Source organism: Geotrypetes seraphini, chromosome 13 (assembly GCF_902459505.1).
Source record: "Geotrypetes seraphini chromosome 13, aGeoSer1.1, whole genome shotgun sequence".
Classification (NCBI taxonomy): Eukaryota; Metazoa; Chordata; class Amphibia; order Gymnophiona; family Dermophiidae; genus Geotrypetes; species Geotrypetes seraphini.
The window spans coordinates 2353651-2381337 of NC_047096.1; the positions used below are offsets into that span (position 1 = coordinate 2353651).

The 27687-nt window shown below is 46.6% G+C and overlaps 1 protein-coding gene across 11 annotated transcripts in view; it reads right to left on the reverse strand.

Moving 5' to 3' along the window:
* Positions 1 to 3722: 3722 nt before the first annotated feature.
* Positions 3723 to 27687, reverse strand: part of PLEKHA6 (pleckstrin homology domain containing A6) — an 82795-nt gene continuing 58830 nt past the window's right edge. For 6 of the 11 annotated variants that reach the window (XM_033917755.1, XM_033917756.1, XM_033917753.1 and 3 more), the window contains 16 exons: positions 26139 to 26219; positions 24924 to 24992; positions 24623 to 24703; positions 23862 to 24011; positions 22537 to 22632; positions 20510 to 20621; positions 19022 to 19149; positions 15926 to 16081; positions 11737 to 11869; positions 10669 to 10766; positions 7864 to 8046; positions 7078 to 7242; positions 6202 to 6335; positions 5900 to 6042; positions 5260 to 5410; positions 3723 to 4957 (listed from right to left, as the gene is read on the reverse strand). In XM_033917755.1, coding sequence (XP_033773646.1) covers positions 5268 to 5410; positions 5900 to 6042; positions 6202 to 6335; positions 7078 to 7242; positions 7864 to 8046; positions 10669 to 10766; positions 11737 to 11869; positions 15926 to 16081; positions 19022 to 19149; positions 20510 to 20621; positions 22537 to 22632; positions 23862 to 24011; positions 24623 to 24703; positions 24924 to 24992; positions 26139 to 26219 — 1872 coding nt within the window. In that variant the 3' untranslated portion in view covers positions 3723 to 4957; positions 5260 to 5267. The remainder of the gene's footprint in view (positions 4958 to 5259; positions 5411 to 5899; positions 6043 to 6201; positions 6336 to 7077; positions 7243 to 7863; positions 8047 to 10668; positions 10767 to 11736; positions 11870 to 15925; positions 16082 to 19021; positions 19150 to 20509; positions 20622 to 22536; positions 22633 to 23861; positions 24012 to 24622; positions 24704 to 24923; positions 24993 to 26138; positions 26220 to 27687) is intronic. The other 5 variants (XM_033917759.1, XM_033917763.1, XM_033917754.1 and 2 more) reach the window with 4 other exon arrangements.

Here is a 27687-nt window from a genome sequence, read left to right on the forward strand (position 1 = left end):
GGGCCCACAGCTCTTTAGGTCATATTGTATGATAGAGGCAATCCAAAATGACAGCAAGGTCATGTCCAGTAGCCAGGACAGCTCAGTCAGGGCTCTATTTACAGTATTTATTGATGTATGTTTTAGGCTGAGATATGGTTCCGTGTCTGGAGGGTGGCTAAGCTCAGGGAATCAGACATAAGCTGGTAACTTGAAAAGCTAATTTATGTAGAATATGACTGAATGCAGATGTCTGGATGGGTTGGAAATAACACATTGTACAACAGATGTCAGTCCGATCCTGGCTCCCCGATTCCATTTGTAGCATCTAGAATGTGTGTGAAGACATTTTGGCCTAGAGGTTTCTACCATGGCCTGGGACACTAAATAGAATTCCTAGGAGCGTCGGAGCATTTAGTGTTCCAGGCTGTGAGAGAAACCTCTACTGCGGCTTAGTAAAAGGGGAGGGGTTATTATCAAGAAGCTTTTTTTTTATAAAATGTGATTTTTTATTTTTGTTGTTTTACTGTTTAGGATGTAAAACTTTTTAAATAAATAAATACAGTAAAACCTTGGATTGCAAGTGTTTTGCAAGACAAGCAAAACATTTGATTATATTGTAACTTGATATACAAGCAAAGTCTTGCAATACAAGTACATACAGTATACATGCGTCACATCATCACAACTGAGCCGATGGTTCTTCTGACTCTGATGCTGCGGGAGTGACTGTTCGAAATGAGCGAAGTTTTGCAATGCAAGTACTATAGTATTTTGTATTAAAGTTTTGGGGTTCTGGAACGAATCGTCTGAGTTTCCATCATTTCCTATGGGGAAATTTGCTTTGATATATAAGTGCTTTGGATTACAAGCATGTTTCTGGAACAAATAATGCTCGCAAACCAAGGTTATACTGTAGATGTTTTTCACAGATCTGGTAGGAAAAAAGAGGTCAGCTCCATAGTTCTGCTGTTAACAAAATTGTAAGTTTTCTGTTAAACTGAACCTGTTGTCCACCAACTTGGGCAGTTAATAAATCTCAATAAATTAATCTAATCGGAGACATTTTTCACCTGCTTAATCCTGAAAGGGCCCAGAGCAGTTCCTAAGATAATTGATGAATTTAAGGTACTAATATTCCATGATTAGGAATTTTTTAAAAGGAAATCTTTGATTTTTACAGAAGGAAAAATAATTCTGTCCCTATATGTGATGCTTGGCACAAAATGAACAATATAATCGAAGGGAAGTTTGATAAACTGTGGTCTTATGAATGAAAATGACCTTTTCTAGCAAGCTAATGACATACACTGAGGGCTTTGAAAATAGGGAACAGCATTTTGAAAATGGCAGCTCCACCCATGACCAAATGACGAAAGAATACCGCTTTTAAGAAGCGACTCCCCCTCCCTCTTTCTTTCCCTTCCTTTTTAATTTTTTTTTACTTCGAAATATTTTACATAGGCCAACCCCAGTACCTCTCGTACCAAGTCTGTCTGTCTCGTCAGTCACTCATGGTTTTCTAATAAATGACCCCTTTTCTTGTTACTATTTTACTATTCCAGGTGAAGGCGCACCTTGGCCCGGTACAGCGGCATGATAACCTTCTTTGATCTGTTTGTGATCCCGTTCTTAATCATTCCTAGCATTCTGTTAGCCCTTTTCGCCGCGGCTGCGCATTGCAAGGATGGCTTCATTGACTTGTCTACAAGTACTCCCAAGTCCCTTTCCTGGGGGCTCTAGGATAAGCAACATAAAAACTATTTTACTCTTTTGGGATCTTGCCAGGTATTTGTGAGCTGCAGAGATCACTTTAAAAGCACTGCAATCCCTCCCCACTCCACTATGCAGCCTCCTTTAGAAGGAAGGGTCAGCCACTGGATTGCTTGGACTTCTAGTCCATGAATTCTGGATTTTACTGCGGACTTGATGGACCTGTGGTCTGTCTGTCCCAGTCTGGCAACTCTTATGGTTTTATGTAAAGCTCACCTTGTTCCAGTGGAATAACAGAAGGTAAATTCACCACTGGATTTCTAACCATAGATCCATATTACAGCAGATCAGTCCCAGTCTACATTTCGTTCTCTTACAAAAGATGATTGTGTTTTTGACTGTTGCCAATCCTATCTGTTAAAAAATCCTCCTCTAGGTTTAGTAACTCCCACGCTTGTTTTTCATCATTCCCTCTTTGTCTGCTTGATTAGCGTGTAAGCTCTACTGAGCAGGGTCTGTCTCTTGAATGTTTATGTCTAGTAGCCCTATAGAAATGATAAGCAGTTGTAGGGCAAACTAGGCCCCTTCCCAGGACCTCAGCTTTCATATCTTACCCAGTTCTGCTGAAGCCCCCATAGCCATGACCGCCATGTCAGCCCCTATAGAAGAATCACCTTCAGCCACCTGTGACACCCAGGGCCTGACACACTATTGGGCAAGAAACAGCATCAGACAAAGGGGGGAGGGGGGGTGTTTCAATATATTTACCTGACAAATGACTTGGAATTTGAAATTACCCTCATCATATGTTTGTATTTGTTACATCCCTCTCCAGACAAAGTAGAAACACAAAGAGTGGAGTCTCAACACTCTTTTAACTGTGGTAGTCAAGAGTAGTAAATGTATAAAAAAAAGAGTTTTTGTCCCAACACAGGCTGTGTTTCGGCTTCGTGGAGCCTTTCTCAGGGGTCGTAAGGTCAACAAACCAGAAACTGTTTAAGTCATCAACTGATGATGATATATTGCTCAGCCAAGCAGGAAGTCTAGTGGTTGCAATCAAAGCATGCTGGAATACACTCTTCTGCTCTTCTCCCCTGAACTCTCTAATACAGAATGACACAGGGACAAATTTTTCCCCATTCCTGCAAGCTCCGCCCTCATCTGCACAAGCCTCTAATGCTTTAAAATCCTTAAGTGGCAACATTCTAGAGCTGAGATTGTGATGTCATAATGCCTCATTCCACCAATGCCTAAGCTCCGTCCTCATCTGCACAAGCCTCAAACGCTTTAAAATCCTTAAGTGGCAACATTCTAGAGCTGAGATTGTGATGTCATAATGCCTCATTCCACCAATGCCTAAGCTCCATCCTCATCTGCACAAGCCTCTAATGCTTTAAAATCCTTAAGTGGCAACATTCTAGAGCTGAGATGTGATGTCATAATGCCTCATTCCACCAATGCCTAAGCTCTGTCCTCACCTGCACAAGCCTCAAACACTTTCAAATCCTACGTGTTTGAGGCTTGTGTGGTTAAGGCAGCGCTTACAGGAATGGGGCAGGAACAGCGACAAAACTCACGGGGATGGGATGAGAAAATCGAGTTCCTGCAGGGATGGGGAAAAATTTGTCCCAGTGTCATTCTCTACTCTCTAAACCAGTGTTTTCCAAGCCAAGTGCCCCCTTCAAATGTCCCCCGCTACCAAATACACAACACACTTACAAATAAAGTGTAATATTTAAAAGTATGAAATCTTGGATCTCAGGATAGGGGTACAGATTAGGGGGGGGGGCATGCCAGTGTGCCCTGATCCCATTGCCTCACCCTGGTGACAGCTCTGACATTTATCACAGTCCCGAGATCAGCAGGCTGTTTGGCATAGGTTAAATCCCTATAGCAATTCCCTGATGCTCCCATGGTTTGGGGGCTAAAAAATACCGTTCTAGTGTGTTTGTCTGTCTCCCGTTAAAGAGATAATCCTCCTCTAGCCGTTCCCGGGAATGCTGAAGCCAAAAGTCAACACCCTTACCATATAAAACATTAAATATTTTGCCTTTAATACAACGAGTACAGAGATATTGTTTGATGAGATTTCTTAAATATGTCTTTCTTTTCTTAAATTGACTCCAGATGTTCTCAGATAAAGAATCCTGCAGGATGATACTCACTTATAGGAATAAATATCAGTTAAAACAAACATATGTAAATCCTGTATATAGAGCTACTGTATATATGATATGTCACTTATATCATAGGTGGAATTTCATAAAGATATGTTAAGGCATGAGGAGTAAAATCAATGGCTTGTTATGGGCTCCCTCTCGTCAGTACTGGATCCATTCGGTACACACAGGGGTTTCTCAATCTGCCTTGGGCATTGAGGGCTGGGAACGAGAAGGTCATTCTGTCCTGTGTCCATGGTACCCTCCCGCACAGAGGCCATGAAACGGAGCAGAATGTCTCGCTGCCAGAGCTGCATCTGGGTTGGGGGTCTCCAGCCCCCGGCACACTGAGACTTCTGCTTATCCCACCTCTCACTTGTCACGCCAGTGGTTTTCACTTGCCCCTAACACCATCGTCCATCTGTCTGGCTCATCTGCACATGTCAGAAGATGGCGTTTTCCCTGAGTGACTGTTTGTCCTGAATAGACCAGCGGCTTCACTCCACGGACAGACAGCGGCTATTCCACGCTCTGACTCTGCTTTCTTATTGCCTGACTTTATGGACCAGCTCTTCTGTGAGGGAGGAGTCATGATGGTCTGAGAATGAATGAGAAACGTTAGTCATTTCAAAGTAGGAGTCTGTTATAGGGGAAAACACCCTCCAGGGTGTCAAGACTAAGCTGGACAAGTTTCTGCTAAACTGGGATGTACGCAGGTGAGGCTGGACTCATTTAGAGCACTGGTCTTTGACCTGGGGGCCCACTGGTCTGACCCAGCAGCGGCAATTCTTATGTGTTCACACTGGGAGCATGATGATGTCTGAACAGGGGCATTCAGATGACTGTTGGTGCACATTGTCCCCAGCGCACCCTGGATCGTGATGTCATTCCCCATGCAATGTGAATGGTGGCAGAAATGGGATTCTGCTTCTGGCATTCTGCATGCAGGTGGCTTCTTTCCAGGTACAGTAGGCCAGAAGGAAAGCCCCCTCCTCTCCTAAATGGGCTGAGCTCACAGTTAGGGAAATTTGAGCTGGTGATAGTTTCCGACGTGGAGAGGAGTTAGAAGGTGGCTCCGTGGAACTTCACAGTGGTCAGGCCTTGAGCTGTGGGGGGGAAAAAGGAGGAAATGAACCAGAAAGAAACACAGACAGCTCTTCTGCTATTACCCAACATTTTCACGGTACTGCTGAAAATACTCAGGACTGGACAGTACACGTAAAAGATGGCCCCGGCTCCGAGAGCCGGGAAGAAATCCCTTATAAATACTCCTGACCTCCTCCTGTAAAAACAGCCCCCGCTAACTAGACTCCTGTATTTTGCTGGCCCTTAATTCCACATTAAGCACGTGAAAGTGCATGCAGGGAGGGGGGAGGGGGTAGACATGTCGAATGCCAAGCGGGCTTACATTGTGGCTCAAACACACATATAATGGCCCACGGTGGCGTTGTTGCTGCTGCTGTTCCCAGCTGAATGGGATGGAGGCTCCGACCAGAGGGAGCTGTTCTGTGCATTCGAGGAGACAGGGGTAGAGGGTGGGCTGGGGGTGGAACACAGCACTAGAAACAGAAATGAAGACAACGTGAAACATGAGAGAAAATAAAACCGACAGCACAGGTTACGGCATCCGCATCACAGAAAGACATCTAGACCTGCAGGAGATGAGATGAAGAGATGTCGAGGGGGAGGGGAGGGGATGGGAGGGACTTCAGAGGTAGCAGAGGATCCTGATTGGCTCTGACAATTCCCAGACCGCTGCCAGCCGCATCTGCTTAGTTCAGCTTGGGGTGAGAGTACGAGCCAATCAGGTGCCCCCACTACGTTCTGAGTGACACCCTCTTATGGTTTTTTTTGCCATCCCTGACCCATTCCTGTACGTTCTGCCTTAAGTGCACAAACCTCAAACACTTATGAGGATGAGGACGGAGCTCGCAGGGAAATGAGTTCCCGCGGGGGGACGTGGAAAAATGTGTCCCCGTGTCATTCTCTAATGACGGACAGCGAGGCACAACTAGAACAGAACAGGGTGGTGAGGTCCCATCACTTACCAGACAGCAAGCGGCCACGCCGCGATGCTTCTGTGGCCAGCGCACAGGACAGGGCAATCCTCTTCTCCTGCTCCTGCAGCTGAGACTCCGGATCTGCAGGTTCATCCGGCTCCCTATCACTGGCAGGTACCATATTCTGCAGACTGTGAAGGAGAAGGCATGGGGGATGATCCTGAGCGTCAGGGGTGCCCCCCTCCCTCCCTATCTCACTGTACAAGTACATCCCGATCTCTGGAAAACTGGATTACATGGAATAGGGATTTGAAACAGGCTCCACCCAGACACACCGAACAGCACCTCACCTAGATTTTGCAATAAGTGTTTTAATCCTTTCCACTTTCTTCTGCTTTTCCTTTAACTCTTCGGGGCTCAGAGGATTCTCTGGTTCCATCTCTACGTATCTCTCGGGAATCACCACTTTATCTGGGGTGCAAAGCTGGAAGCAGATGAAAAGCATTACTGGGAAGCCCAAAGCCTGTCCCATCCCCCGTCATTCCTATGCTCTCCGCTGCCCCTCCATATTCTGTACCCCACCCCACACCTGCCATTTCTCGCCCACTCCCAATGTCTCTCTCTGCTTTACACCAAAAAGCATCTGTTCAAAGCAGTTTATATAAAACACACTCATAATATAACATTAAAAAAATAACGTAAGTATAATCCTCACACAAGCACTACAAAATAAAGCATCCCAAAACAGCAGGGTAATGAGACTCAGAACGAACCAGCGCTGTTTCTGGAAACTTCTTAAACCACGTCACCTCATTCTCCTGTCTCAGGTGCCGTAACAGAAATGTTCTCCATCTATATCGGATACTGATTCAATCTCAAAGCCCTACCGGGAACTAGTGACATAGTACGGAGAGGGGTGGACTGCCAGAGGCGCCATCTTGGTGGGGGCGCAGGCACCTCCGCTCTTCTCCGTTCCCCCATACCTCTTTGCCAGCGGGAGCAACCTGCTGTTTGCGCTGGCCTCGCCTCTCCCTCTGAAGTCGCTTCCCGGTTGCGAGACCGGCACGGGCAGCAGGTTGGCGATGCTGCTGGTGATGGTGAAGAGTTAAAAGGGTTCAGAGGAAGGGAAGGCACGCGCGCGTGGTGGTGGGGGAGGGGCAGGGAAGGCACCACCGCCAGGAACACAATATTTTTCAGAGCTTTACAGAGAAATAAAATCTTCCCACCTCTTTGCTGATGTCCACATGGTAATGCTGTGGCTCCAGCTCCATCCGTCGGAGGCGTGTGATCTCATCTCGCGGGGTCTCATAGGCGCGGTTGGACTCTTCTGAGCGCAGGGCTGCCTCCAGGTCAGAGATGTCAACCTCATGGATACTGCGGTGCCGGCGGACCTGAAAGGGTGCCCAGACTTTGTTCAGAAGTACATCGCTCTCACTAAACCTAACCACATTCCTTGAGAAGGTCGACCCTGATCCTAGGACAGGATGAATTACGTGGTCTCCTTTCAAATATCCCAGCCAAGATTTGCACCCAGTAGACACAATTATACCATCTGCAGATTTAGCAAATATTAAAACATCACCATACTGGAAGAGACCAAAGGTCCATCAAGCCCAGTTTCCAACAGCGGCCAATCCAGGTCCCAAGTAGCAAAACAGATTTGTAACTGATACTCTTTAGGGAATTACTTGGGTATTACCTGGGGGCTTCCCAAATCATTACCTAAGCCAGTGGTTTCTAGCCTGGACCTGGATACAACCTTGCTCCCTCTACCGTTTCTTCTTCTCATAGTGGGAGTGCGAGGCTGTCTTCCTGTTGGTGTCATTCTGTCAGCAATCTGGGATCGAATCTGCTGAACCAGCCCTTGCAAAACCCAAATCATCTCCCCCTCCACCCCTTAGCATCTCAGCCTAAGGCCTCTCCAGCACTCCAGCAGCCATGAAGGCAAAGCAGGGGAGGAAAAGCCCCCCCACCCCATCTACTAAGATGCAACCTCTTTAGGCAGGACTTACCGCCCTATATGACACTGAAGACTTAGCACTGGGAGGCTCTGACTGCTGACTCGAGGGAAGCTGCAAACTTCTCCTTTTCTCTTTCATGGAGCCACTCTGGTGGCGCTTCATGCGAGCGATCTGTTCTTCCACACTCATCTTCGCCTTCAGCTCACTGGAGAACACGGCACTCTTTGGCCGCTCCTGTGGACACAAATACAGCATCAGATCCAGGGATTCTGCATATGCGGGAGAGGTTTGGAATGTGTGTGTGTGCGAAGGGAGTGCAACGTTTAAGGGGAGATAGGATCGAGATCTACAAAATCCTGAGTGGTGTAGAACGGGTACAAGTGAATCGATTTTTTACTCCATAAATAATTACAAAGACTAGGGGACACTCCATGAAGTTACAGAGAAATAGTTTTAAACCAAATAGGAGGAAATATTTTTTCACTCAGAGAATAGTTGATCTCTGGAACGCGTTGCCAGAGGATGTGGTAAGAGCGACTAATGTATCTGGTTTTAAGAAAGATTTGGACAATTTCTGTTACTGAGAGAGCCATGGAGGAAGCCACTGCTTACCCTGAATTGGTAGCATGGAATGTTGCTACTCTTTGGGGATTCCGCATGGAATGTTGCTACTATTTAGGGTTCTGGAATCTTGCTTACTCTTTGAGATTCTATGTGGAATGTTGCTACTCTTTGGGGATTCCGCATGGAATATTGCTACTATTTAGGGTTCCAGAATCTTGCTTACTCTTTGAGATTCTATGTGGAATGTTGCTACTCTTTGGGGATTCCGCATGGAATGTTGCTACTATTTAGGGTTCCGGAATCTTGCTTACTCTTTGAGATTCTATGTGGAATGTTGCTACTCTTTGGAGATTCCGCATGGAATGTTGCTACTATTTAGGGTTCCAGAATCTTGCTTACTCTTTGAGATTCTATGTGGAATGTTGTTACTCTTTGGGGATTCCGCATGGAATGTTGCTACTATTTAGGGTTCCAGAATCTTGCTTACTCTTTGAGATTCTATGTGGAATGTTGCTACTCTTTGGGGATTCCGCATGGAATGTTGCTACTATTTAGGGTTCCGGAATCTTGCTTACTCTTTGAGATTCTATGTGGAATGTTGCTACTCTTTGGGGATTCCGCATGGAATATTGCTACTATTTAGGGTTCCAGAATCTTGCTTACTCTTTGAGATTCTATGTGGAATGTTGCTACTCTTTGGGGATTCCGCATGGAATGTTGCTACTATTTAGGGTTCCGGAATCTTGCTTACTCTTTGAGATTCTATGTGGAATGTTGCTACTCTTTGGAGATTCCGCATGGAATGTTGCTACTATTTAGGGTTCCAGAATCTTGCTTACTCTTTGAGATTCTATGTGGAATGTTGTTACTCTTTGGGGATTCCGCATGGAATGTTGCTACTATTTAGGGTTCCAGAATCTTGCTTACTCTTTGAGATTCTATGTGGAATGTTGCTACTCTTTGGGGATTCCGCATGGAATGTTGCTACTATTTAGGGTTCCGGAATCTTGCTTACTCTTTGAGATTCTATGTGGAATGTTGCTACTCTTTGGAGATTCCGCATGGAATGTTGCTACTATTTAGGGTTCCAGAATCTTGCTTACTCTTTGAGATTCTATGTGGAATGTTGTTACTCTTTGGGGATTCCGCATGGAATGTTGCTACTATTTAGGGTTCCAGAATCTTGCTTACTCTTTGAGATTCTATGTGGAATGTTGCTACTCTTTGGGGATTCCGCATGGAATGTTGCTACTATTTAGGGTTCCGGAATCTTGCTTACTCTTTGAGATTCTATGTGGAATGTTGCTACTCTTTGTTTTTCTGGCAAGTACTTGTGACCTGGATGGGCCACTGTGGAAAGAGGAGATTGGACTAGATGGACCACTGGTCTGACCTAGTATAGCGGTTCTTATGTTCTTGTGTGATGGACATGTATTTCTTCTGTGCCCTTTTTATGTAGTTCTGCAAGGTCGAATAATTTTATGTTACAGTTCAGTTCATCATAAGAACAAAAGCAGTGCCTTTGCTGGGTCAGACTTGAGGTCCATCATGCCCAGCAGTCCACTCACGCAGCGGCCCATCAGGTCAGTGAACGGACACGTATCAGAACTTTAGTAAGTATCCTTAGGCATATGTTGTTTAAAGATGCAAAGGTAGGCCCTGTTTATCTTTCCCTTCTTTGAAGATGGTACAAGGACAGGTATGTTTAAACAGAGATGTAGTGAAGTGAATTCAATTGTTTTGTTAAGCCGTATTTACAGACAGATTTAGATTAGAAGCTCTGCTGGTTAAGGCTTTTTCTGACCCTCTGTGGACTTCAATCTCCAGATAGGAAAAATGCTGATGTGTTTAAAGTTTCATGTGACCTTCCATATATGGTTTGTATTTACGTCACATGCTGACACATGCTGGCAAACCTGATTCGTATAAAAGATGTGAAACTCATAATAAAATTTGGACATGTTTTGGAAGACGATTTCTGGTCTTTAAGATGTGTCCCCAGGTACCTGACTTCCAAATGACAGAGACAGAGAAAGTATGGGGCAGGAATTGGGACCTGAATCCTTTTCAGTCAGGACCTGTATACTAACCCTCTATCTATACCCTTCTATCTCCTTTACCTTCAGAAAATTCTCCAATCCCTCCTTGAACTCCCTGTCCTATCACTCCCTCTGGAAACGCGTTCCAGGTGTCCACCACCCGTTGGGTGAAGAAGAACTTCCTAGCATTGGTTCTGAATCTGTCCCATCTGACCCCCCCTTCTGTAGTCAATGAGAGATCTAGAGAAGTTACCCGGGAGTTGTGACTGCCGTTCTCTCTCCGCACAACATACGAGCTCGGCCCTGGGTTCTGATCACTGGGTGACTTGGTTCTTGGCGGAACAATTCCAACTGTTAAGACAACAAAGAAGAGGAATCATGAGGTCCCAGTCACTTCCCGAAAAAGAGAGCACAGCTGTGAACACTGGCGACATGCTTAGGCTAATCCTATAACATAAGAAATCATTTCAATACCGCATCGTCCTTGCCGTTCTCTGCGGTTCACAGTGCTAAGATACTGCACCTTCACCCCGAAATACCTATTTAAAGGCTTTCTCAAAGAAATCTTTGCAGATTCCCTGCATCCCTGGAGAGAACAGTAGCGTAACGCCGCAAATACACACGTATGATTTAGGACCCCTAAACCTGCCCCCCAGGCCCGCCCATCTCCACCCTGTTACGCCCCAGTCCTGCTCCTAATCTCGCCCTATTTGCTCTGCATGCGTGGATGCCCTCTTGCCCAACACAATTTCGGGGGAAGCTTTTCAAAACCCAAAGTGCCGGGGTTTGAAAAGCCGTCCGGACCCCAGACATCTGGTAACCCTAAACATTCCCAGATCCTGTTATGCGTTATTATGAATGTAAACTTGTAACCCCTTCTGAGCTCTTCCGGGAGGACGGGATGATTTTTCTTGCTAAATCTGTTTGACTATTTGTTAAAGTGTACGACTGGATTTGTGCTTCTGAACACTGCAATCCAGTTAAGTCATAAGCGGAACAGAAATTTTTAAAATAAACAAAGAATTTATGCTTTAGACTCTGCCAACGGATCCGCTCACCTTCAAAGTGGGGGTGGGTCAATAGAGTGGGCACAGCACAGAACCAGAATATTGGCAAGGACCTGCGCATTTGCCCGCATTCTGGGCATTGAGGTGCGTTTCTCATGCCCAAATACAGGCGCACAGTTATAGAACTGTGTCCGTACAGCTGAGGTCCGAGCGAGGCCCAGGATTTCCACTGCATGAGTCTACTGGATCCCTCCTGCACACGACACTTGCACAGGACAGAGAAAGACGCAACACCCGAAAAGCTGTCTCCATACCTTTATTGACGGCCACGGGCTTCTCTGCCTCTGCCATCTCTGCACAGGGTTGGGGGGGACTCAGGTCCTCACCAAGGAGAAGGGGAAGGGTCTGCTGCATTTCCTTCTTCTGAGGTTCAAAGTTCAGCTTTAGCTGTAAAAAGAAAGGCAGCGCAGGTTCCCGTTACACGCCTGCGAAAGTTAATATGAGGCCATATGAAAACCCTAAGGAATCGACTCATGCACAGCATGCAGCAACATCAAAATGGGCTGGGGAGGGAGACAGAAATCTTACCATTGAGGACATGTAGGATCCCATCAAGAAACACAGTGTTACTGGTCCCCTTGGCAAATTGGTCCTTTATCAGTATTATCAGTGCAGTGCGCGTTCCTTTGGTAAACTGGTCCCTTGTCAGTGTTATCAGTGCAGTGCGCGTTCCTTTGGTAAACTGGTCCCTTGTCAGTGTTATCAGTGCAGTGCGCGTTCCTTTGGTAAATTGGTCCTTGTCAGTGTTATCAGTGCAGTGCGCGTTCCTTTGGTAAATTGGTCCCTTGTCAGTGTTATCAGTGCAGTGCGCGTTCCTTTGGTAAATTGGTCCCTTGTCAGTGTTATCAGTGCAGTGCGCGTTCCTTTGGTAAACTGGTCCCTTGTCAGTGTTATCAGTGCAGTGTGCTTTCTGTAGAATACTGAAAGCAAGAACATGGACTCGCTGTAGTATTGAGTCTGATCTTAATGTTTGCATGTGAGTTGAGGTCTGGCAAAGAGTCCACCCCCTGAAACTAAAATTCTGCATTAGTTACAGCAAAGAGTAATCCACAGGACAGGGAGAAGGAAACCAGGGAAAGACAGCACAAAGAGAATTCAAGGGAGACAAACAGAACAGAAATGACTGAAAATATCTACATGCCATGGGAGAAAGAGATGCAACCATTACATCCAAAGTGGGCCCTCCTAAGGAGCACACTGACAGCCAATCAGAACATAGCACGGTCTGAATGAGATGCCATTGGTCAATTACTAGAACCCTCTCAGGCAATGGATTCTTCCACTGTTACTGATGGAGGAAGGACGGACTCTTCCATTGTTACTGATAGGGGGGGTGGACTCTTCCACTATTACTGATGAGGGAAGAAAAGACACCTCCATGCTATTGATAGGAGGCTCGACTCTTCCATTCTTATTGATACAGGGATTGTTTTTTGAAGGGAGAGGGGGAGGGGAAGGAGCTTTATTGTTATTGACACGGACTCTTCCAACATGCATGGATGGGTCAGTTTGGTTCTTATATAACTAGGGATTGTGATATGTCACAGAAGGTGGTGGCCGCTTGTACCGTCCTTCTGGAGTGGTCATGAAATTCAGATCTGTGGAATAAACACAGAGGATCCCCACGTTGGTGTTGCTTGCCTGCTTACTTTTTAGTGGGGAGCAAAGGGTAAGAAAGTCATATTGATAGGTGGGGGAGGGGGACCAATTCCCTGTGACTTTTGGGGGAGGGATGGGTCGGTGGCATCCTCCATACCTAATCCAAACTACACCTAGAGCTCCCTAAATAAAGTCCTGAGGACACCCAAATGAAGTGGATGGTTCGTCCCTAAACTGCACTGTGTTTCCTGTGGTGGGTCCAACGTGTCCATCATGAGTAGGGTTACCAGATTTTCTGTTTGGACCCAAAACCCGTAGCCAGGTCCGCCCATTCCACCCATGCCCGCCCTATCACGCCCTAGTCCCGCCCCATCCCACCCCCTGCTGCCTGCTCTCGTTGGGCAGATCGTCCGGGGACAACCGGACGTTTGGTAACCCTAATCATGAGCAACCCTTAGGGAGGTGCTATACAATATAGGGCAAATAACCATTAGAACATAAGAACTGCCGCTGCTGGGTCAGACCAGTGGTCCATCATGCCCAGCAGTTCGCTCACATGGCGGCCCTTGGTCAAAGACTAGAGCCCTAACTGAGACTAGCCCTACCTGTGTACGTTCTAACTTTATCTTGAATCCCTGGAGGTTGTTTTCCCCTATAACAGCCTCCGGAAGAGCTTTCCAGTTTTTCACCACTCTCTGGGTGAAGAACTTCCTTACATTCGTACGGAATTTATCCCCTTTCAACTTTAGAGAGTGTCCTCTCATTCTCTCTACCTTGGAGAGGGTGAACAACCTGTCCTTATCTACTAAGTCTATCCCCTTCTGTACCTTGGATGTTTCATCTAGTCTGTCCAGCAAGGTGGCTCATCTAATCTAATCTAATCTAATCTAAACCTTAAGTTTATATACCGCATCATCTCCATGAGTATGGAGCTCGACACGGTTTACAAGAACTTAAATAGTAGGTAGAGAAGAAGAAAAAGGTTTACATGAACTTACAAAACATGCAGGTTGCCTCCTCTGTGTCTTTGCTTAGGACGGTACCTTCTTTTCCATGCAGGTTACACCCCTCTATGTCATTTGTTTTGCTCTGATCCCATCCTCTTCCTTGATAGGGCTCATCCATATTCACCCCATACATTTTTTAATTCTGTCACCTCTTGGCCCTATTGGCCAAATCCCCCTTATTCATAGAAAGAGTTCTTATTCCTTATGTACCCTCAAGATCTTTAGGGCCTGACGATCAAAATCTACTGTCCATTCCAGCTTTCAGAATTAGTAATACGAGGCGATCTACTATTTTCTTTGTCATGGCCCCCCAATCTGGAATTCCTTGTCTACAGCATTGAGGGAGGAAAACCTTTTAGATAGATTTATGGGTAAACTGAAAGGTCTGGGGGAGTTGCCATACAATGAGAGGTTAGAGAAACTGGGCCTTTTCTCCCTCAAACAGGGGAGATTGAGAGGGCCGCCGTGGGAGCGGACCGCTGGGCGGGATGGACCTCTGGTCTGACCCAGCGGAGGCAAATTCTTATGTTCTTACATGATTGAAACATTCAAGGTACTGAAGGGAATAGACTTAGTAGATAAGGACAGGTTGTTCACCCTCTCCAAGGTAGAGAGAACGAGAGGGCACTCTCTAAAGTTGAAAGGGGATAGATTCCGTACAAATGTAAGGAAGTTCTTCTTCACCCAGAGAGTGGTGGAAAACTGGAATGCTCTTCTGGAGTCTGTCCTAGGGGAAAACACCCTCCAGGGATTCAAGGCAAAGTTAGACAAGTTCCTGCTGAACCAGGTAGGGCTGGTCTCAGTTAGGGTGCTGGTCTTTGACCAAGGGCCGCCGAATGACCAGACTGCTGGGCACGATGGACCACTGGTCTGACCCAGCAGTGACAATTCTTATGTTCTTTATTCAAATACGCCTTTGAACTTTAAAATTCTGCACGAGGTTAATTTTAATGCTATTTTGGAGATCATAAGCGACTTTCCCTCTCTACTTTTATTACCTTTCTTGTTTTCTGTCCTATCATTGGAGTTCCTGCCCCCTTTCCCCTTGTTTCTGCCAGTTTGTCAATTTGTTGCCTTGTTACGTCTTTGTCCTTTCGCTGCTTAGAAGGTTTGATATGCGGCCAATGGAGGAGCTAGAAGTGTTTTGGGCTCTAGGTGGAGCAAAGCAATGTGAGCTCTGTCCATCATCATGTATCACGTACTGTGATGGGAAGGACTGTTAAGAACACAGGATATGTCGTCCTGGGTCGGACTAAGAGACCCTCAAGCCCAGCATCTGGTCCAAGTCTCGAGGACCTGGCGAGACCTAAAGGGGAAGCTCCATCCCCAAAGAATAGGCCGTTTCCCCACTTGCTAATGGCACTGGCTCAATGTTCTATGGTTCATTTTTATTCAGGGGAGAGTCTTTTCCAATCTGCTAAATTCCTCCATTGATCTCTGAGCCCCGGACTAGGATACTAGAGAATGGAAACCGTCCAACAGACTCCTGAACTGTAAGAAGAAATACGAAATGTCAGGGAACTGCAGGAGAGACTCGGCGCTGGATTAGAGCAATGAGCTTGAGCACTTATGGAGGTGCTGGGAGACTAAAGGACAGCTGTTAGGGATACAATTCAGCAGAACAGATAAGGGGAGGGGGTGTGTAGCAAAGTAGAAATATTTTACTTTTTAGTTAATCGTTGCATCTCTAGACCCAGCTGCCTCTGAATGCTCCATGCGCTGCAGTATCCCATCCAATTCTTTGTGGCAATGTTAGTGCCCCCTATAGAGCCAGGGACTGAACTGCTCCCTCTGTGGGGTGAGGATACTGCAGCCACCATGGAGACAAGCATAATACCTGTCCCCTCTTTGCCTCGCCGCTCTGCTGCCAGGAAGGTACACTAGGATACAGCCACGGCCAGAGGCGACCCTCACGGAGGGATGGAGGGGTGGTCAGAGGAGACTCCAGGGGTACGTAGGATTTAGGAAGGGGAGGACGCGGTGGGCCCAGCTCCTGGGGGTAAAGAGGAAGCCAGTGTTAGGAGCCAATGAAGAAGAGACTGCTGGGGGTGGGGTGGGGAGAGGGAATAAAGGAGGAGCAGGGTTGAAGGATGGGGGAACAAGGGGAAACAGAGGGGAAAGGCAGTGATGGGAAGAAGGAAAAGCACAGAGAAGGGAGAAAAAGAGACAATACAGATAACTTTCTCAGAACACACAGCAGAGGTGTTTGTCCACACAGTCAAAAGTACAGAATGAAGACCCTCCACCTCCTCTAAGCTTTCAGTGCTAAGCATTCTGGGTATTGTAGTCCTGCACTCACGTAATGCCCCAGAGCCTCAACAGCTCATATATAAGTCAGAGCTGAAACCTGTAGCTCCTAGTGAGAGCTCTGAACTACTACTAACTCCTCCCTTCCTCTTCAGTTCTCCTCCCCTTGTGGACTCAGAAAATCCCCTGTGGTATGAGCTAGGAGGGACCAAAAGAGAATACCACATTCTTCAGTTCAATCATACTTAACGTGACCATTTATTTTTTTCATCAAAATGGGACATCTATTAATTATCAGTCCCGCCCCCAGTCCTGCCCTAGCCCCGCCCACAATTTATTCCATTCAGTTTGCTTGTACCCATAATATCTTATTAATTCATAATGGTAACCATAAAATTAAAAAAACCCACAAAGCACACTATATGCAGAGAAAATGTTAATTCTCATTTCTATTTGGGGGTTTCAAAGATGTCAAGGCAGATGACTTTAAAATATGCAATGTCACCTCAGTAACTATAGAAAAATAGACAAATATAGTGCAAAATATAGACAGCAGATATAACTTCTCAAAACTGACACATTTTGATCACTAAATTGAAAATAAAATCATTTTTCCTTTCTTTGCTGTCTGGTGATTTCATGAGTCTCTGGTTGCGTTTCCTTCTGTCTGTGTATCCTTTCTTTCATTTCTTTCTTTCTGCACTCAGACCCAAGAATTGTCCCTTTCTATTCCCTCTCTCTTTCCTTCCTATGTCCTTAGTGCCCCTGGTGCCTCCTTCCCATGTCTTTAGTGCCCCCAGTGCTTCCTTCCCAAGTCCTTAGTGCCCCCAGTGTCTCCTTTCTATGTCCTTAGTGCCCCTTCATATGTCCTTAGTGCCCTCAATGCCTCCTTCCTATGTCCTTAGTGCCCCTCCCTTGCCAAAGCCAGCCTGTCTGCCTGCCTCCCCCTCACTGCCTTCCAGCCTTTGTCCCACTCCCTCCCCTGAAGCCAGCCAGCTAGTCAGCCAGCCTCCCTCCCTCTCTCCTTGTCGTGCCGAATATAAGAAAGCTGAACTGCAGGACTCCTGCTTGTCTGTCTGTCTGCCTCCTTCCTTCCGAAGTCTACCTGATTCTTCTGCTCCCCCAATCCGCCGTCGCTGCCCGCTGCTACTTCCTGCTCTTGCCACAACCGCAGGAAAGGGATGTCCAGGCGCCAGCCCAGAAGCCTTCTCCCTGACGTCAATTCTGACGTCAGCGAGGAAGTTCCGGGCCAGCCAGGCAGCAATTAACTGGCCCGGAACTTCCTCTCCGACATCAGAATTGACATTGGGGAGGCTTCTGGGCCAGTGCCTGGACATGCCTTTCCAGCTGTTGTTGTGGCGATGGGTGGGTAAGCGTGGAGAGAGCCCATTCTCCCACGATTGCCTGTCCCGTTGTCCCCACACACAGCTTTGGGACGCAGTCGCTGAAAAGGGACATTTCAGTGTCCCGAAGCTGTGCGTGGGGACAACGGGACAGGGGATCAGTTCAAAACGGGACGTAAGGTCACCTTAATCCTACTCCTGAAATCAGAGGCTAGGCTTAGGCAGATCCACATGCCCAAAGTATTCTCTCCAGAACGACGGAGGCTTCTAGATCTGATTTTCTGAAGAAAATGAGAACTTGGTCCATTTCATGGGGTGAGAATAGGACGCACGTGTTTTATACGTCACAAAGAGCTACCCAGGACTGTAACCTCTGGCACGATTTGGTGTATTTGAAATAGCAACAAAAGACCTGTACATGAGGCCTGGAAGGTGAAGAGATCACAGCTACTATAAATGGTACCTTTTATACACTGCTTTGGGTGAATCTCTTCATAAAGGCAGTTAATAAAAAACGATAACGTCACTTTCTTCAAGATACCCAAACAAAAGGATTTGCTCCTATTCTTGTGGAATTTTAGTGCTACCTGGTGGCTAACAGAGAGAACTGCTGTAGCTGTTTCCATTCCCAGTGCTCTGAATTCATCCCCCCCCCCATTCTATACATGGCGGTTACGTAATACAGGACTCAGATTATAGAATGGGGCCAGTTACATGTAATATAATTAAGTAATTGGTAATAAATACCAATAATTGGTGCCAAATGACTGTATAACAGACTTATGTCCCTATTCTACAAACAGATTTTGTAACTTATCTTGTGTAGGGTTACCATATTTTACGGAAGCAAAATCCGGACCCATGGCCATGCCCCAAGGCCTGCCTACTTCCACTTGGCCCTGCCCCTTCAGCCTGTTCACTTGTTCAGAGCGGATTCGGGATGCCCTCCTGACACTAGTCCCAGCTGAAAGCTTTTCAAAATCCGGACAAAGTGCCGGGTTTTGAAAAGCCGTCCGGACACCCAGACATGTCCTCTAAAAAGGACTTCTGGTAACCCTAATCTTGTGTGCAAATGCAGAAGGGGAGTTACATGGGTGTGTCGTGGTGTGTCGGGGCATTCTGACCACTCTTGCGCACTTTATACAACAGTTGCGTTGATACACCCGCCTGCCGCTTTTACGCCAGCCATAGACATGGCATAAGTGGCTGCGCCTTTGGCGCGTAATTGCAGACTTACGCTGCTGTCCCCGAATACTAGCTTAACACCCAGGATTGTGGTGTCTAGCCTATAGCCACCTACATGGAATTTACCCCACAGCAACCTCCGCTGCCGCGGTCCTTACCTCGTTGGCAGTCTGCTTGGTGGGTGACCCTTGTGAGCCGGATACGAGAGAGAAAGGGCTCAGAGGACTGGTGAGGCTGGCAGAACTCAGGGGGCTGACAGGGCTGTTTGAACTGTAGGTTCCAGCTACTGCGGTGAGAAAGAGCATTAATAAACGACCAATTCCTGATAACCGAAGGACAGTTGCTCACATCTGCATTCAGCCCAGAACCCTTTCCAATCACTGCTCCCAGAAGCATTTTTTTTCTAGAATGACAGCCCTCTGCATTTTTCCAGAGATGCCCCCTGATAGTCAATCCGCAGTGGTAGGTAGCATTGGAGCCACTCACTGAGCCAGATAGTCAATGCCGGCCCATGTGTGGCTCCTGGCCTGTATATCTGGGTTATCCAGGCACCAGCCAATATTCAGACCTGATTAACTTCGATGCATAAAGTTCGGTCGGCCTTTTTACTGTTCTAACTTTATGCGGTTACAAAGACTGAAAATTGCGGTTAACCAGCTCAGTAGCAGTGATTTTCAGTGACACTAATTGGCTCAGTTGCTGCTGACTATCGGGTGTGGGGTTGCTTAGCCTAGTTAAATCCTATCAAATATTGAGCGGAATATACAGATTGCAACATGGGGAGGTTCGGCAGAGTTTCTGTCTCCCCCCTAGCAACTACCTAAACGTGAATCCCTGAAGCAGGGAAAAGCATTGGTTTGAAACAATCTGGAAAATGTGTCAGCTCATGTCCTTTTTAGTCCCAAAGGACAGTTTTTCCCCTGTGATTTTCCGATTCACACACACAGGCTCTGTCAGGGAAGAGCACGACCTTACTGAGAAAGAATGCAAACTCTCGGGGCCACCTGCGGAAGCGTGCTTAGCGTCAGTTCCTTAATGAACAGTAACGTGAAGCCGCTTTGGGTCCGACAGCTTATGCCAGGTCAATGGCAGGCGTACGCTGGCGTTTCTAATGCGCCTTGCAATGCGCACATCTGACACTCTTCTATAGGATGCATGCGTCGCACAGGAGAACACCTATGCCATGCCCCGCGCGCATCCTGTTACACATCATGTAACGAGCGCACCCAGTCCATACGTGCGTAAATCTTTCACGCTTGTTCTATAGATGGTTGAGCAATAGCACCTACCTTTAGCTGCCTTTCGGGGGAAGATTGTGCACTTTCTAACACTGCCCCAGAATGAAACAAGAAAATTCCTGTAAATGACGCAGGAACGCAAAGAAGGGAACCTTTGTCAGGTACATGACCCTTCTCTGCACAAGCCAGAACTTGAGCTTCAGTAAGACAAAGGGGTGGACTAGAGAATGACAAAGGGATACATTTTTCCCCATCCCCACAGGATGAGGCTTGTTCAGATGAGGACGGAGCTTGCAGAAATGGGGGACAGGAAAAGAACTTGCGGGGATGGGACGGGAAATTTAGTTCCTGCGAGGACGGGGGAAAATTTGTCCCCGTGTCATTCTCTAGGGTGGACCAGCCTCCTACCTCTGTATTTGGCTGTGTCTGTCCCTCGCGAAGGGTTGTTCTTCCTCAGTCCTTCCATCACATCCTGGATCCGCCATGTCTCTTTTTGGATCTGTCGGTGCAGAGCCTCATTCTGACAAAGAGAGAGGAGAAGAAATGTCACAAGTTGGCAGGGACTGATAAAGAGCCTGAGATGTGACAGGTTTATCAGTTGTCACTGTTCTGACTTGTTGCAACATATACACACACACAAACATATTTCCACGAGAAGATAATTACTCCATTGACTAGGGGACACTCGGTGAAGTTACAGGGAAACACTTTGAAAACCAAAAGGAGGAAATTTTTTTCACTCAGAGAATAGTTAAGCTCTGGGATGTGGTAAGAATGGATAGCGTAGATGGTTTTAAGAAAGTTTTGGACAAGTTCCAAGAGGAAAAGTCCATAGTCTGTTATTGAGAAAGACACAGGGGAAGCCACTGCTTGCTCTGAATCAGTAGCATGGAATGTTGCTACTCTTTGGGGATTCCGCATGGAATGTTGCTACTCTTTGGGGATTCCGCATGGAATGTTGCTACTCTGGGGATTCCGGAATCTTGTTACTCTTTGGGGATTCTATTTAGAATGTTGCTGCTCCTTGGGTTTTGGCCTGGTACTAGAGACCTAGATTGGCCACCATGAGAACGGGTTACTGGGCTTGATGAACCTTGGTCTGACCCAGTGAGGCTGTTCTTATGATACATGTGTGACTTCCATGCTAATGGGATGCCTGATCATACCATGGGCTATTTCTTGTTACAAATACCTCAACTCTTGAAGTAAGGGCGAAGGAAAGGGTCTTGCATCCCATCATTTTGTCGTTACACATTCAAAGTGGTTTACATATATCCAGGTACTTATTTTGTACCTGAGGCAGTGGAGGAGTAAGTGACTTGCCCAGTGCTGGGATTCGATCCCACAACCTAAGGGTGCTGAGGCAGCAGCTGAGCCACTCCTCACCTACTAGCTGGACCATATTCAGTTCTGACCAGTTAAATAGAGCTTAACTGGTTAAATAAATATTCTTTGTGAAATAACCAGTTATCTTTGTTGACTATTCATGGTTAGTGGCTATGGGCCATGTAGAGCAGTCCTGTCGTTGGCCGCTATAAACTTAACCAGTCAGCATTGAATATTGACTTTTTAGCGGCCAAAATCCCCCAGAAAGTGCCCGGCATTGAATGTCCACAGTCAACGCCAACAGCGGGAGTCAGCTGGCCTGCCTTTGGCCTGCAGTCTATCGGTCCCCAGATCTCTCTTGTAAAGCAGCAGCAGTTGTGGTTTTCCCATCGAGAGTTGAGCAGATTTGAAAATTTTAGTCCTGTTTGTCCATTATTTGATTATTGAAACGGTTTGTACCTGGGAATTTCGAAGACCCTTAAAAGTCACACAGAATGCGATTGCGAGGGTGATCACATTGCACCAGTTTTAAAGAAACTTCATGGGCTTCCTATTGAGTTTAGGATTTCTTTTAAGATTCTTTTACTGATTTAAAAAAAAAAATGTTATCAGGAAACATTTCTGTGGTGCTGACTTTGAGTCTCTCAGGACCCTTTATTTGGCGTTCTGTCCTTTCAAAATGTGAGGCTGGAGAAATATCATCCAACAATTACAGAATTCTTTACCTTCACCTTCTGATTTATGGAAGGTACAAATTGTAGCAGATTTTAAGAAAACATATTTTTTTATCAATCTTTTAAAGACATGAATTTGGAATGATTCTGATGTTTTGGAGATTGTCTGTGCACGAACCGATTTAGTGCCCGCTAAATGCTAAGACATCCATTAAACTCCTATGGGCACCTTAGCTTTTAGCATACCTTAATAAAAGGACCCCTGTATGTGTATTAATTATAATTGTTACAATGGTGAGATAATGTGCAATAAATAACACATCCCTTTCATTCCATTCCCTTATCTAATCTTGTCCCCTTTTGTTCCTCCTCCTCCCTCCCCTGCTCTCTTTTGGTAGCTCCCGTTCCTCCCCTGCACTGAATTGCTTTTCTCACCTGAACGTCCAGGTTCAGTTGTTCCCAAAGTTCCTCCTGAAGCCTGGACACATCACTCTGCAGATTCTCATACTCCAATTTGCTGTTGCTCAGTGCCTGTAAAGCAGGAATTGAAAACGTGCTGTCAGCAGTGGCTGCAGAGATTTTAAGTCATTTGATGGTTACAGTGGGAGGGACAACTAGCCTGGAGTCTAGTCTGCTTCTCCATTACTTGAGACCCAGGCTTGCTCTTTGGGATCCCACAGTGCCCTCTAGCACTACCTCATTGCCCTTATTCCTATCTCTTAGTTTCTAAAAAGGTATGACAACCAGGGGAGGGGATTAGTTTGGGCAGGAACTTGACAGGGGTATAAAATCCAGAGCAGTTCAAATCTTTGTCTATGGCTCCTCCCTCTCCAGCTGTTGCTCCACATGTGAGTGGAGTCCATCCAGCCTTAGGACTTAGGAGCGTTCTGGAGTACCATAGCCAGAACATCTAATTAGAAGAAACCTTAATATATTTAGCGGTAAGAGCGGTCGCTTAAGCTCTATAATGTCACCCATGAAGCAGGGTACCTAAGACCACCTTTCATCCCTTCAGGATCCTGGAACCATCCAAGAGGCTGAAGAAACAAGAATGGCTTTCAGCCACCAATCTCCCAGGGAGCAAGTCACATCCAACCAGGACCAAGCTACCTAAAGCAGCGCTCTGGAGCCTCAGTATCCCTGAGAAAGAAACTAATTATACCATGAGAAGAGAAAGTGAGAAGAACAGAAAGGAACAAAGGAGAAGGAAGGAAGAAGAAACCAAAAACCTGTAAAAACTGTTTTGGATTGTCCCATCTTGATTGCCTAAAGTGACCTGAAAGTCCTGCTGAGCCTCTCGGTGGTAAAACTGCCTAAGGCCTCTTTGCCCCAAACCACTGAATTCTTTCCACGAGTGGTCACACTGGGCAAACACTGGGCTCTGCTCTCTTGCTCATGTTCCTGGCTAATGGGAGTCTGTAACGGGCTGTGAATTGTTACATCCCCGTATATACAGCTCACAGTAACTTCATAGGGAATCCAGGGTTCTGGAAAACTCTGGAACAGTTCAAAGGACAAACATTGTGCACAGCTCCAAGTGACTCCCTTCAGGGGCACAGGATGCATATGGGTGCCAAGCTATGTGCAGACTCATTGGGGGAGAGAGAGCTCATAGGCATAAGTCAGTAGGGGCAAAAAAGCACGGCCATTTGATGGCTCAATGTAAGGGTTAAGCTGGCTACTGCAGGAGGGAATTTGTATGTAGACATTAAATTTGTGGGACGATGGGCACAAACAGAAAGTTAGGTGAGAACATTAACTGTTGTGGCCTGGGATAACTCCACACGAATATTAATCAGCTGGTTTTGCAGAGATTCCTTCTTCAGGCGCAGTTTCTCAGGATAGGCCGGCTGGCTTCCAAACATCTCCATCTCCTGGTGAGTTGCCATTAAAGCACTTTCTAAGCTTTCCTGCAAGGGAAACTCCAGAATTAAAATGAAATGACCAGAAATATTGCAGCAGAGAGAGCCAGGTGGCTGCTCTTAGAGAAATCAGGACCACAAATCTCCTTCGTGACAGGGAAACGTGGTAACGCTGCTCGTGATCACTTCTCCGTACGATGTGCTCTTCTGATAAACTAACGCCTTTGCAGCGCTAATGCATGTTGCATTCTTAAATCACCACTTTAAAAGTGCCACTGGTGTAGTGCGTGCTGCATTGGGAAGTTAGTGGTTTTCCAGGATCCCAGGCTTTGGTAAATGAATGTCTGTGTGTTCGACCTTGGTGAATCAGTGCCTTCTGAGTGTCACTGGTGCAGTGTGTGCTACGTACTTTTCAGTGCCACTGTTGCACTAATGTGCTCACGGATAAATCGGTGCCTTTTCAGTGTGCCGGATGCAGTGAACGATGACGTTCTCTTGGGAAAAGAGAAAATCTCAGTGTGCGTCTTTAAGGACAGTACAACCCCCGTCTTCACTATGGCCTCACTGCTTCTAGAGTTGCTTTGCGTTCTCCCCTGACAGCCTGTTCACCTCTTGTGTGTGTGGCACAGGAGGGGGGGGGGGGTTTGAGGGTTACCTACCTTCTCTGCTCTCAGCTGCTGTACCAGCCGCTCCTGCTCCCGCACAACTTTATGCTGTTCACACAGCTTCCCGAGCAGCTTCTGCCACAAGAAATGTGAAAGCATGAAGCCCTGGCAAGCCTTCTCATCGTACGAGGCTTCACCTGCCTCTCCCTGCTCACAGTCTTAATGTTACACCTACGACCCCTCTTCAATAAGAAGAAAAGTTGAAGAAAGTGAAAACATGGACAAGGACAAAACAAAGACAGATCTGAGTGCAGGTGGAACAACAGATGTTTAATGAGGAGGAGAAGGTTCTTACGTCAGTGTCATGCTCATTCATTTTATAGGCCTGCAGCGCTTCTTGGTAAGGATCTGAAAAGGGAGAAACCTGAACAAAGAAACACAGAAAGCAAATCACTTAGGAGAACTACAGAGAGAGAGATAAAGAGATATGTTACAGCAGAGGTTTAGCTAGTTCACAAAGTCAGCTAAACTGGCTTCTTTATGCCAAAGATCTATCTCACATGACTAGCTCAAGTCACAGGAGGCCCAGAACACAGACTAACTCACTCACACCAGAGGCCTAGTACACACTGCCAGTCTAACTCACTCACACCAGAGGCCTAGTACACACTGCCAGCCTAACTCACTCAAACCAGAGGCCTACTACATACTGCCAGCCTAACTCACTCATACCAGAGGCCTAGTACACACTGCCAGTCTAACTCACTCATACCAGAGGCCTACTACACACTGCCAGCCTAACTCATTCACACCAGAGGCCTAGTACACACTGCCAGCCTAACTCACTCATACCAGAGGCCTACTACACACTGCCAGCCTAACTCATTCACACCAGAGGCCTAGTACACACTGCCAGCCTAACTCACTCATACCAGAGGCCTACTACACACTGCCAGCCTAACTCACTCAAACCAGAGGCCTACTACACACTGCCAGCCTAACTCACTCAAACCAGAGGCCTACTACATACTGCCAGCCTAACTCACTCATACCAGAGGCCTAGTACACACTGCCAGTCTAACTCACTCATACCAGAGGCCTACTACACACTGCCAGCCTAACTCATTCACACCAGAGGCCTAGTACATACTGCCAGCCTAACTCATTCACACCAGAGGCCTAGTACACACTGCCAGCCTAACTCACTTATATCAGAGGTCTAGTACATACTGCCAGCCTAACTCATTCATACCAGAGGCCACACTTACAGTCTAACTCATACTAGAGGCCAGCACACATAGCCAGAGGCTAGCATACACTGCCAGCCTAAGTCACATCAGAGGCCCAGCATTAGGGTTACCATATGGCTCCAGAAAAAGGAGGATGGATTGAGACATCCAGGTTTTACTTTCATTGTCCTCCTTCTTCTGGAGCCATATGGTAACCCTAGGTGAGCCTCAGGCCCTGTTTCACAGGTTTTGATGAAATAATGACATGGCTGGTGGCGTGAACGGGTGTATGAATGACAATGGACAAGCCATGCAAAAGGAGGTCTCTGACAGTCTCTTACTTGCAGGTAGAGCTGGGCCCTAGGGGAGGAGTTTCCCACCATTCGGTTCACCATACTAATCAAAGTCTCACTCTCACTCATCTGTGACAAACAAGGAAGGAAAAGTGAAATGCAAAAGCGCTTCGGAAGAACATGGGCTCCAAGGTAAAGCCATCAGGAACCACATCCAGCTGCTTCCCCCTGGCACCACCTAAGTGCAGGTGCGCAGATATGGAACGTTTTCGATCTGTCAGATCAAGGCATCTAATTCCTTCAATTAGGTGCCCGGATCTTTTGGATACCTCGCAATTTCTACTCTAGCATTAACAAACATATTACTGTTCCCTTTCCTTACAAAATTAACTCTTCTACCCCATGCAGTGACCCTTCTGATACGAACGGTCAGTGAGTCGTTTCTCCAGGACAATCGGACATCTTTAAGCACATCATCTTGCTTGAACGCGGAACACGTTACATCTCACAGCACAGACCATGCACAGAGAGACATGCAGAGACTCTCCTCCCCCCAATGAAATCTCTGCGCTCAGCTATGGTCCCATCTCTGCATTCTCTAGCACAATGTCTCACAAACTTTTTCAAGCCCTCCGCAGGGCCTCCGAGCAAGTGCAGCTGTCGATGTGATGATGTCATGCGTATGTCTGACATCATCATATTGACATCTGCACATGCCCTTGAGCAGGGGGGGGGGTGGAGAGGTGGAGAGATGCAGGCGCTGGCTGGCTGCCTACAGGACGTGCCTCTCGCGGCACGCCAGGAATCTTACCGCAGCACACAGTTTGTGATACACTGCTCTAGCAAATGAGATGAGAGGTCCCAGAATGCAGTAAAGTCACTCCCTTTATTATCCAGTCATGCACTTCCCAAAGACAGGATATAATGTCAATCGGAAAATGGAGGACAATCACAGACGGAAGCACCACAGGACACCAGACGGTAGCAGAAATGAGTGTTTTGGGAAGTGACAGGAAGCCTACCTGCCGATCCAAATAGTCTAGATTTCTTTGCAATTGATGGTCTAAAAGTTGATCCTAGCAGGGTGAAGCACCAACAGACAAGCAGCAAAACAAAAGCAGAATCAGAAAGTATGGAAAAAGCCGAGCCATTGGCTGCAGCGAAGCGGGTCACTGTTATCAGACTCTTTAGAAAAGCTCTAGTCTACACCTTGCACAAATTCAGCCCAGTGGATCAGTCAGTGCTTCTTTTCCCCTATAAGTCTCACTTCAGTGAGTGACCTCAGGGAAATGTCTTTATCTGACCCCCTAGTCTCTGCCAGTGGCAGTAAAATTCACACCATCCTTTTGCATCTTTCTAGACCAGATCCCCAAGCTCTCCACGCCAAAGAAGGCTGCATGAAATGGCCAGTGCTCTTCAGCTTTGCACCTTCCCTGAAATTGTGATCGTTATACTCAATCCCACCCTCCCAAGAGTTATCAGTTGTCCAGATTTACCCAGACATGTTCTCTTTTTACAGGAGTGTCCAGGTGTCCGTAGGGATTTTGAAAACCTGGCAGTTTGTCTGGGTTTTGGAAGGCCGTGTCTGGAGGGCAAG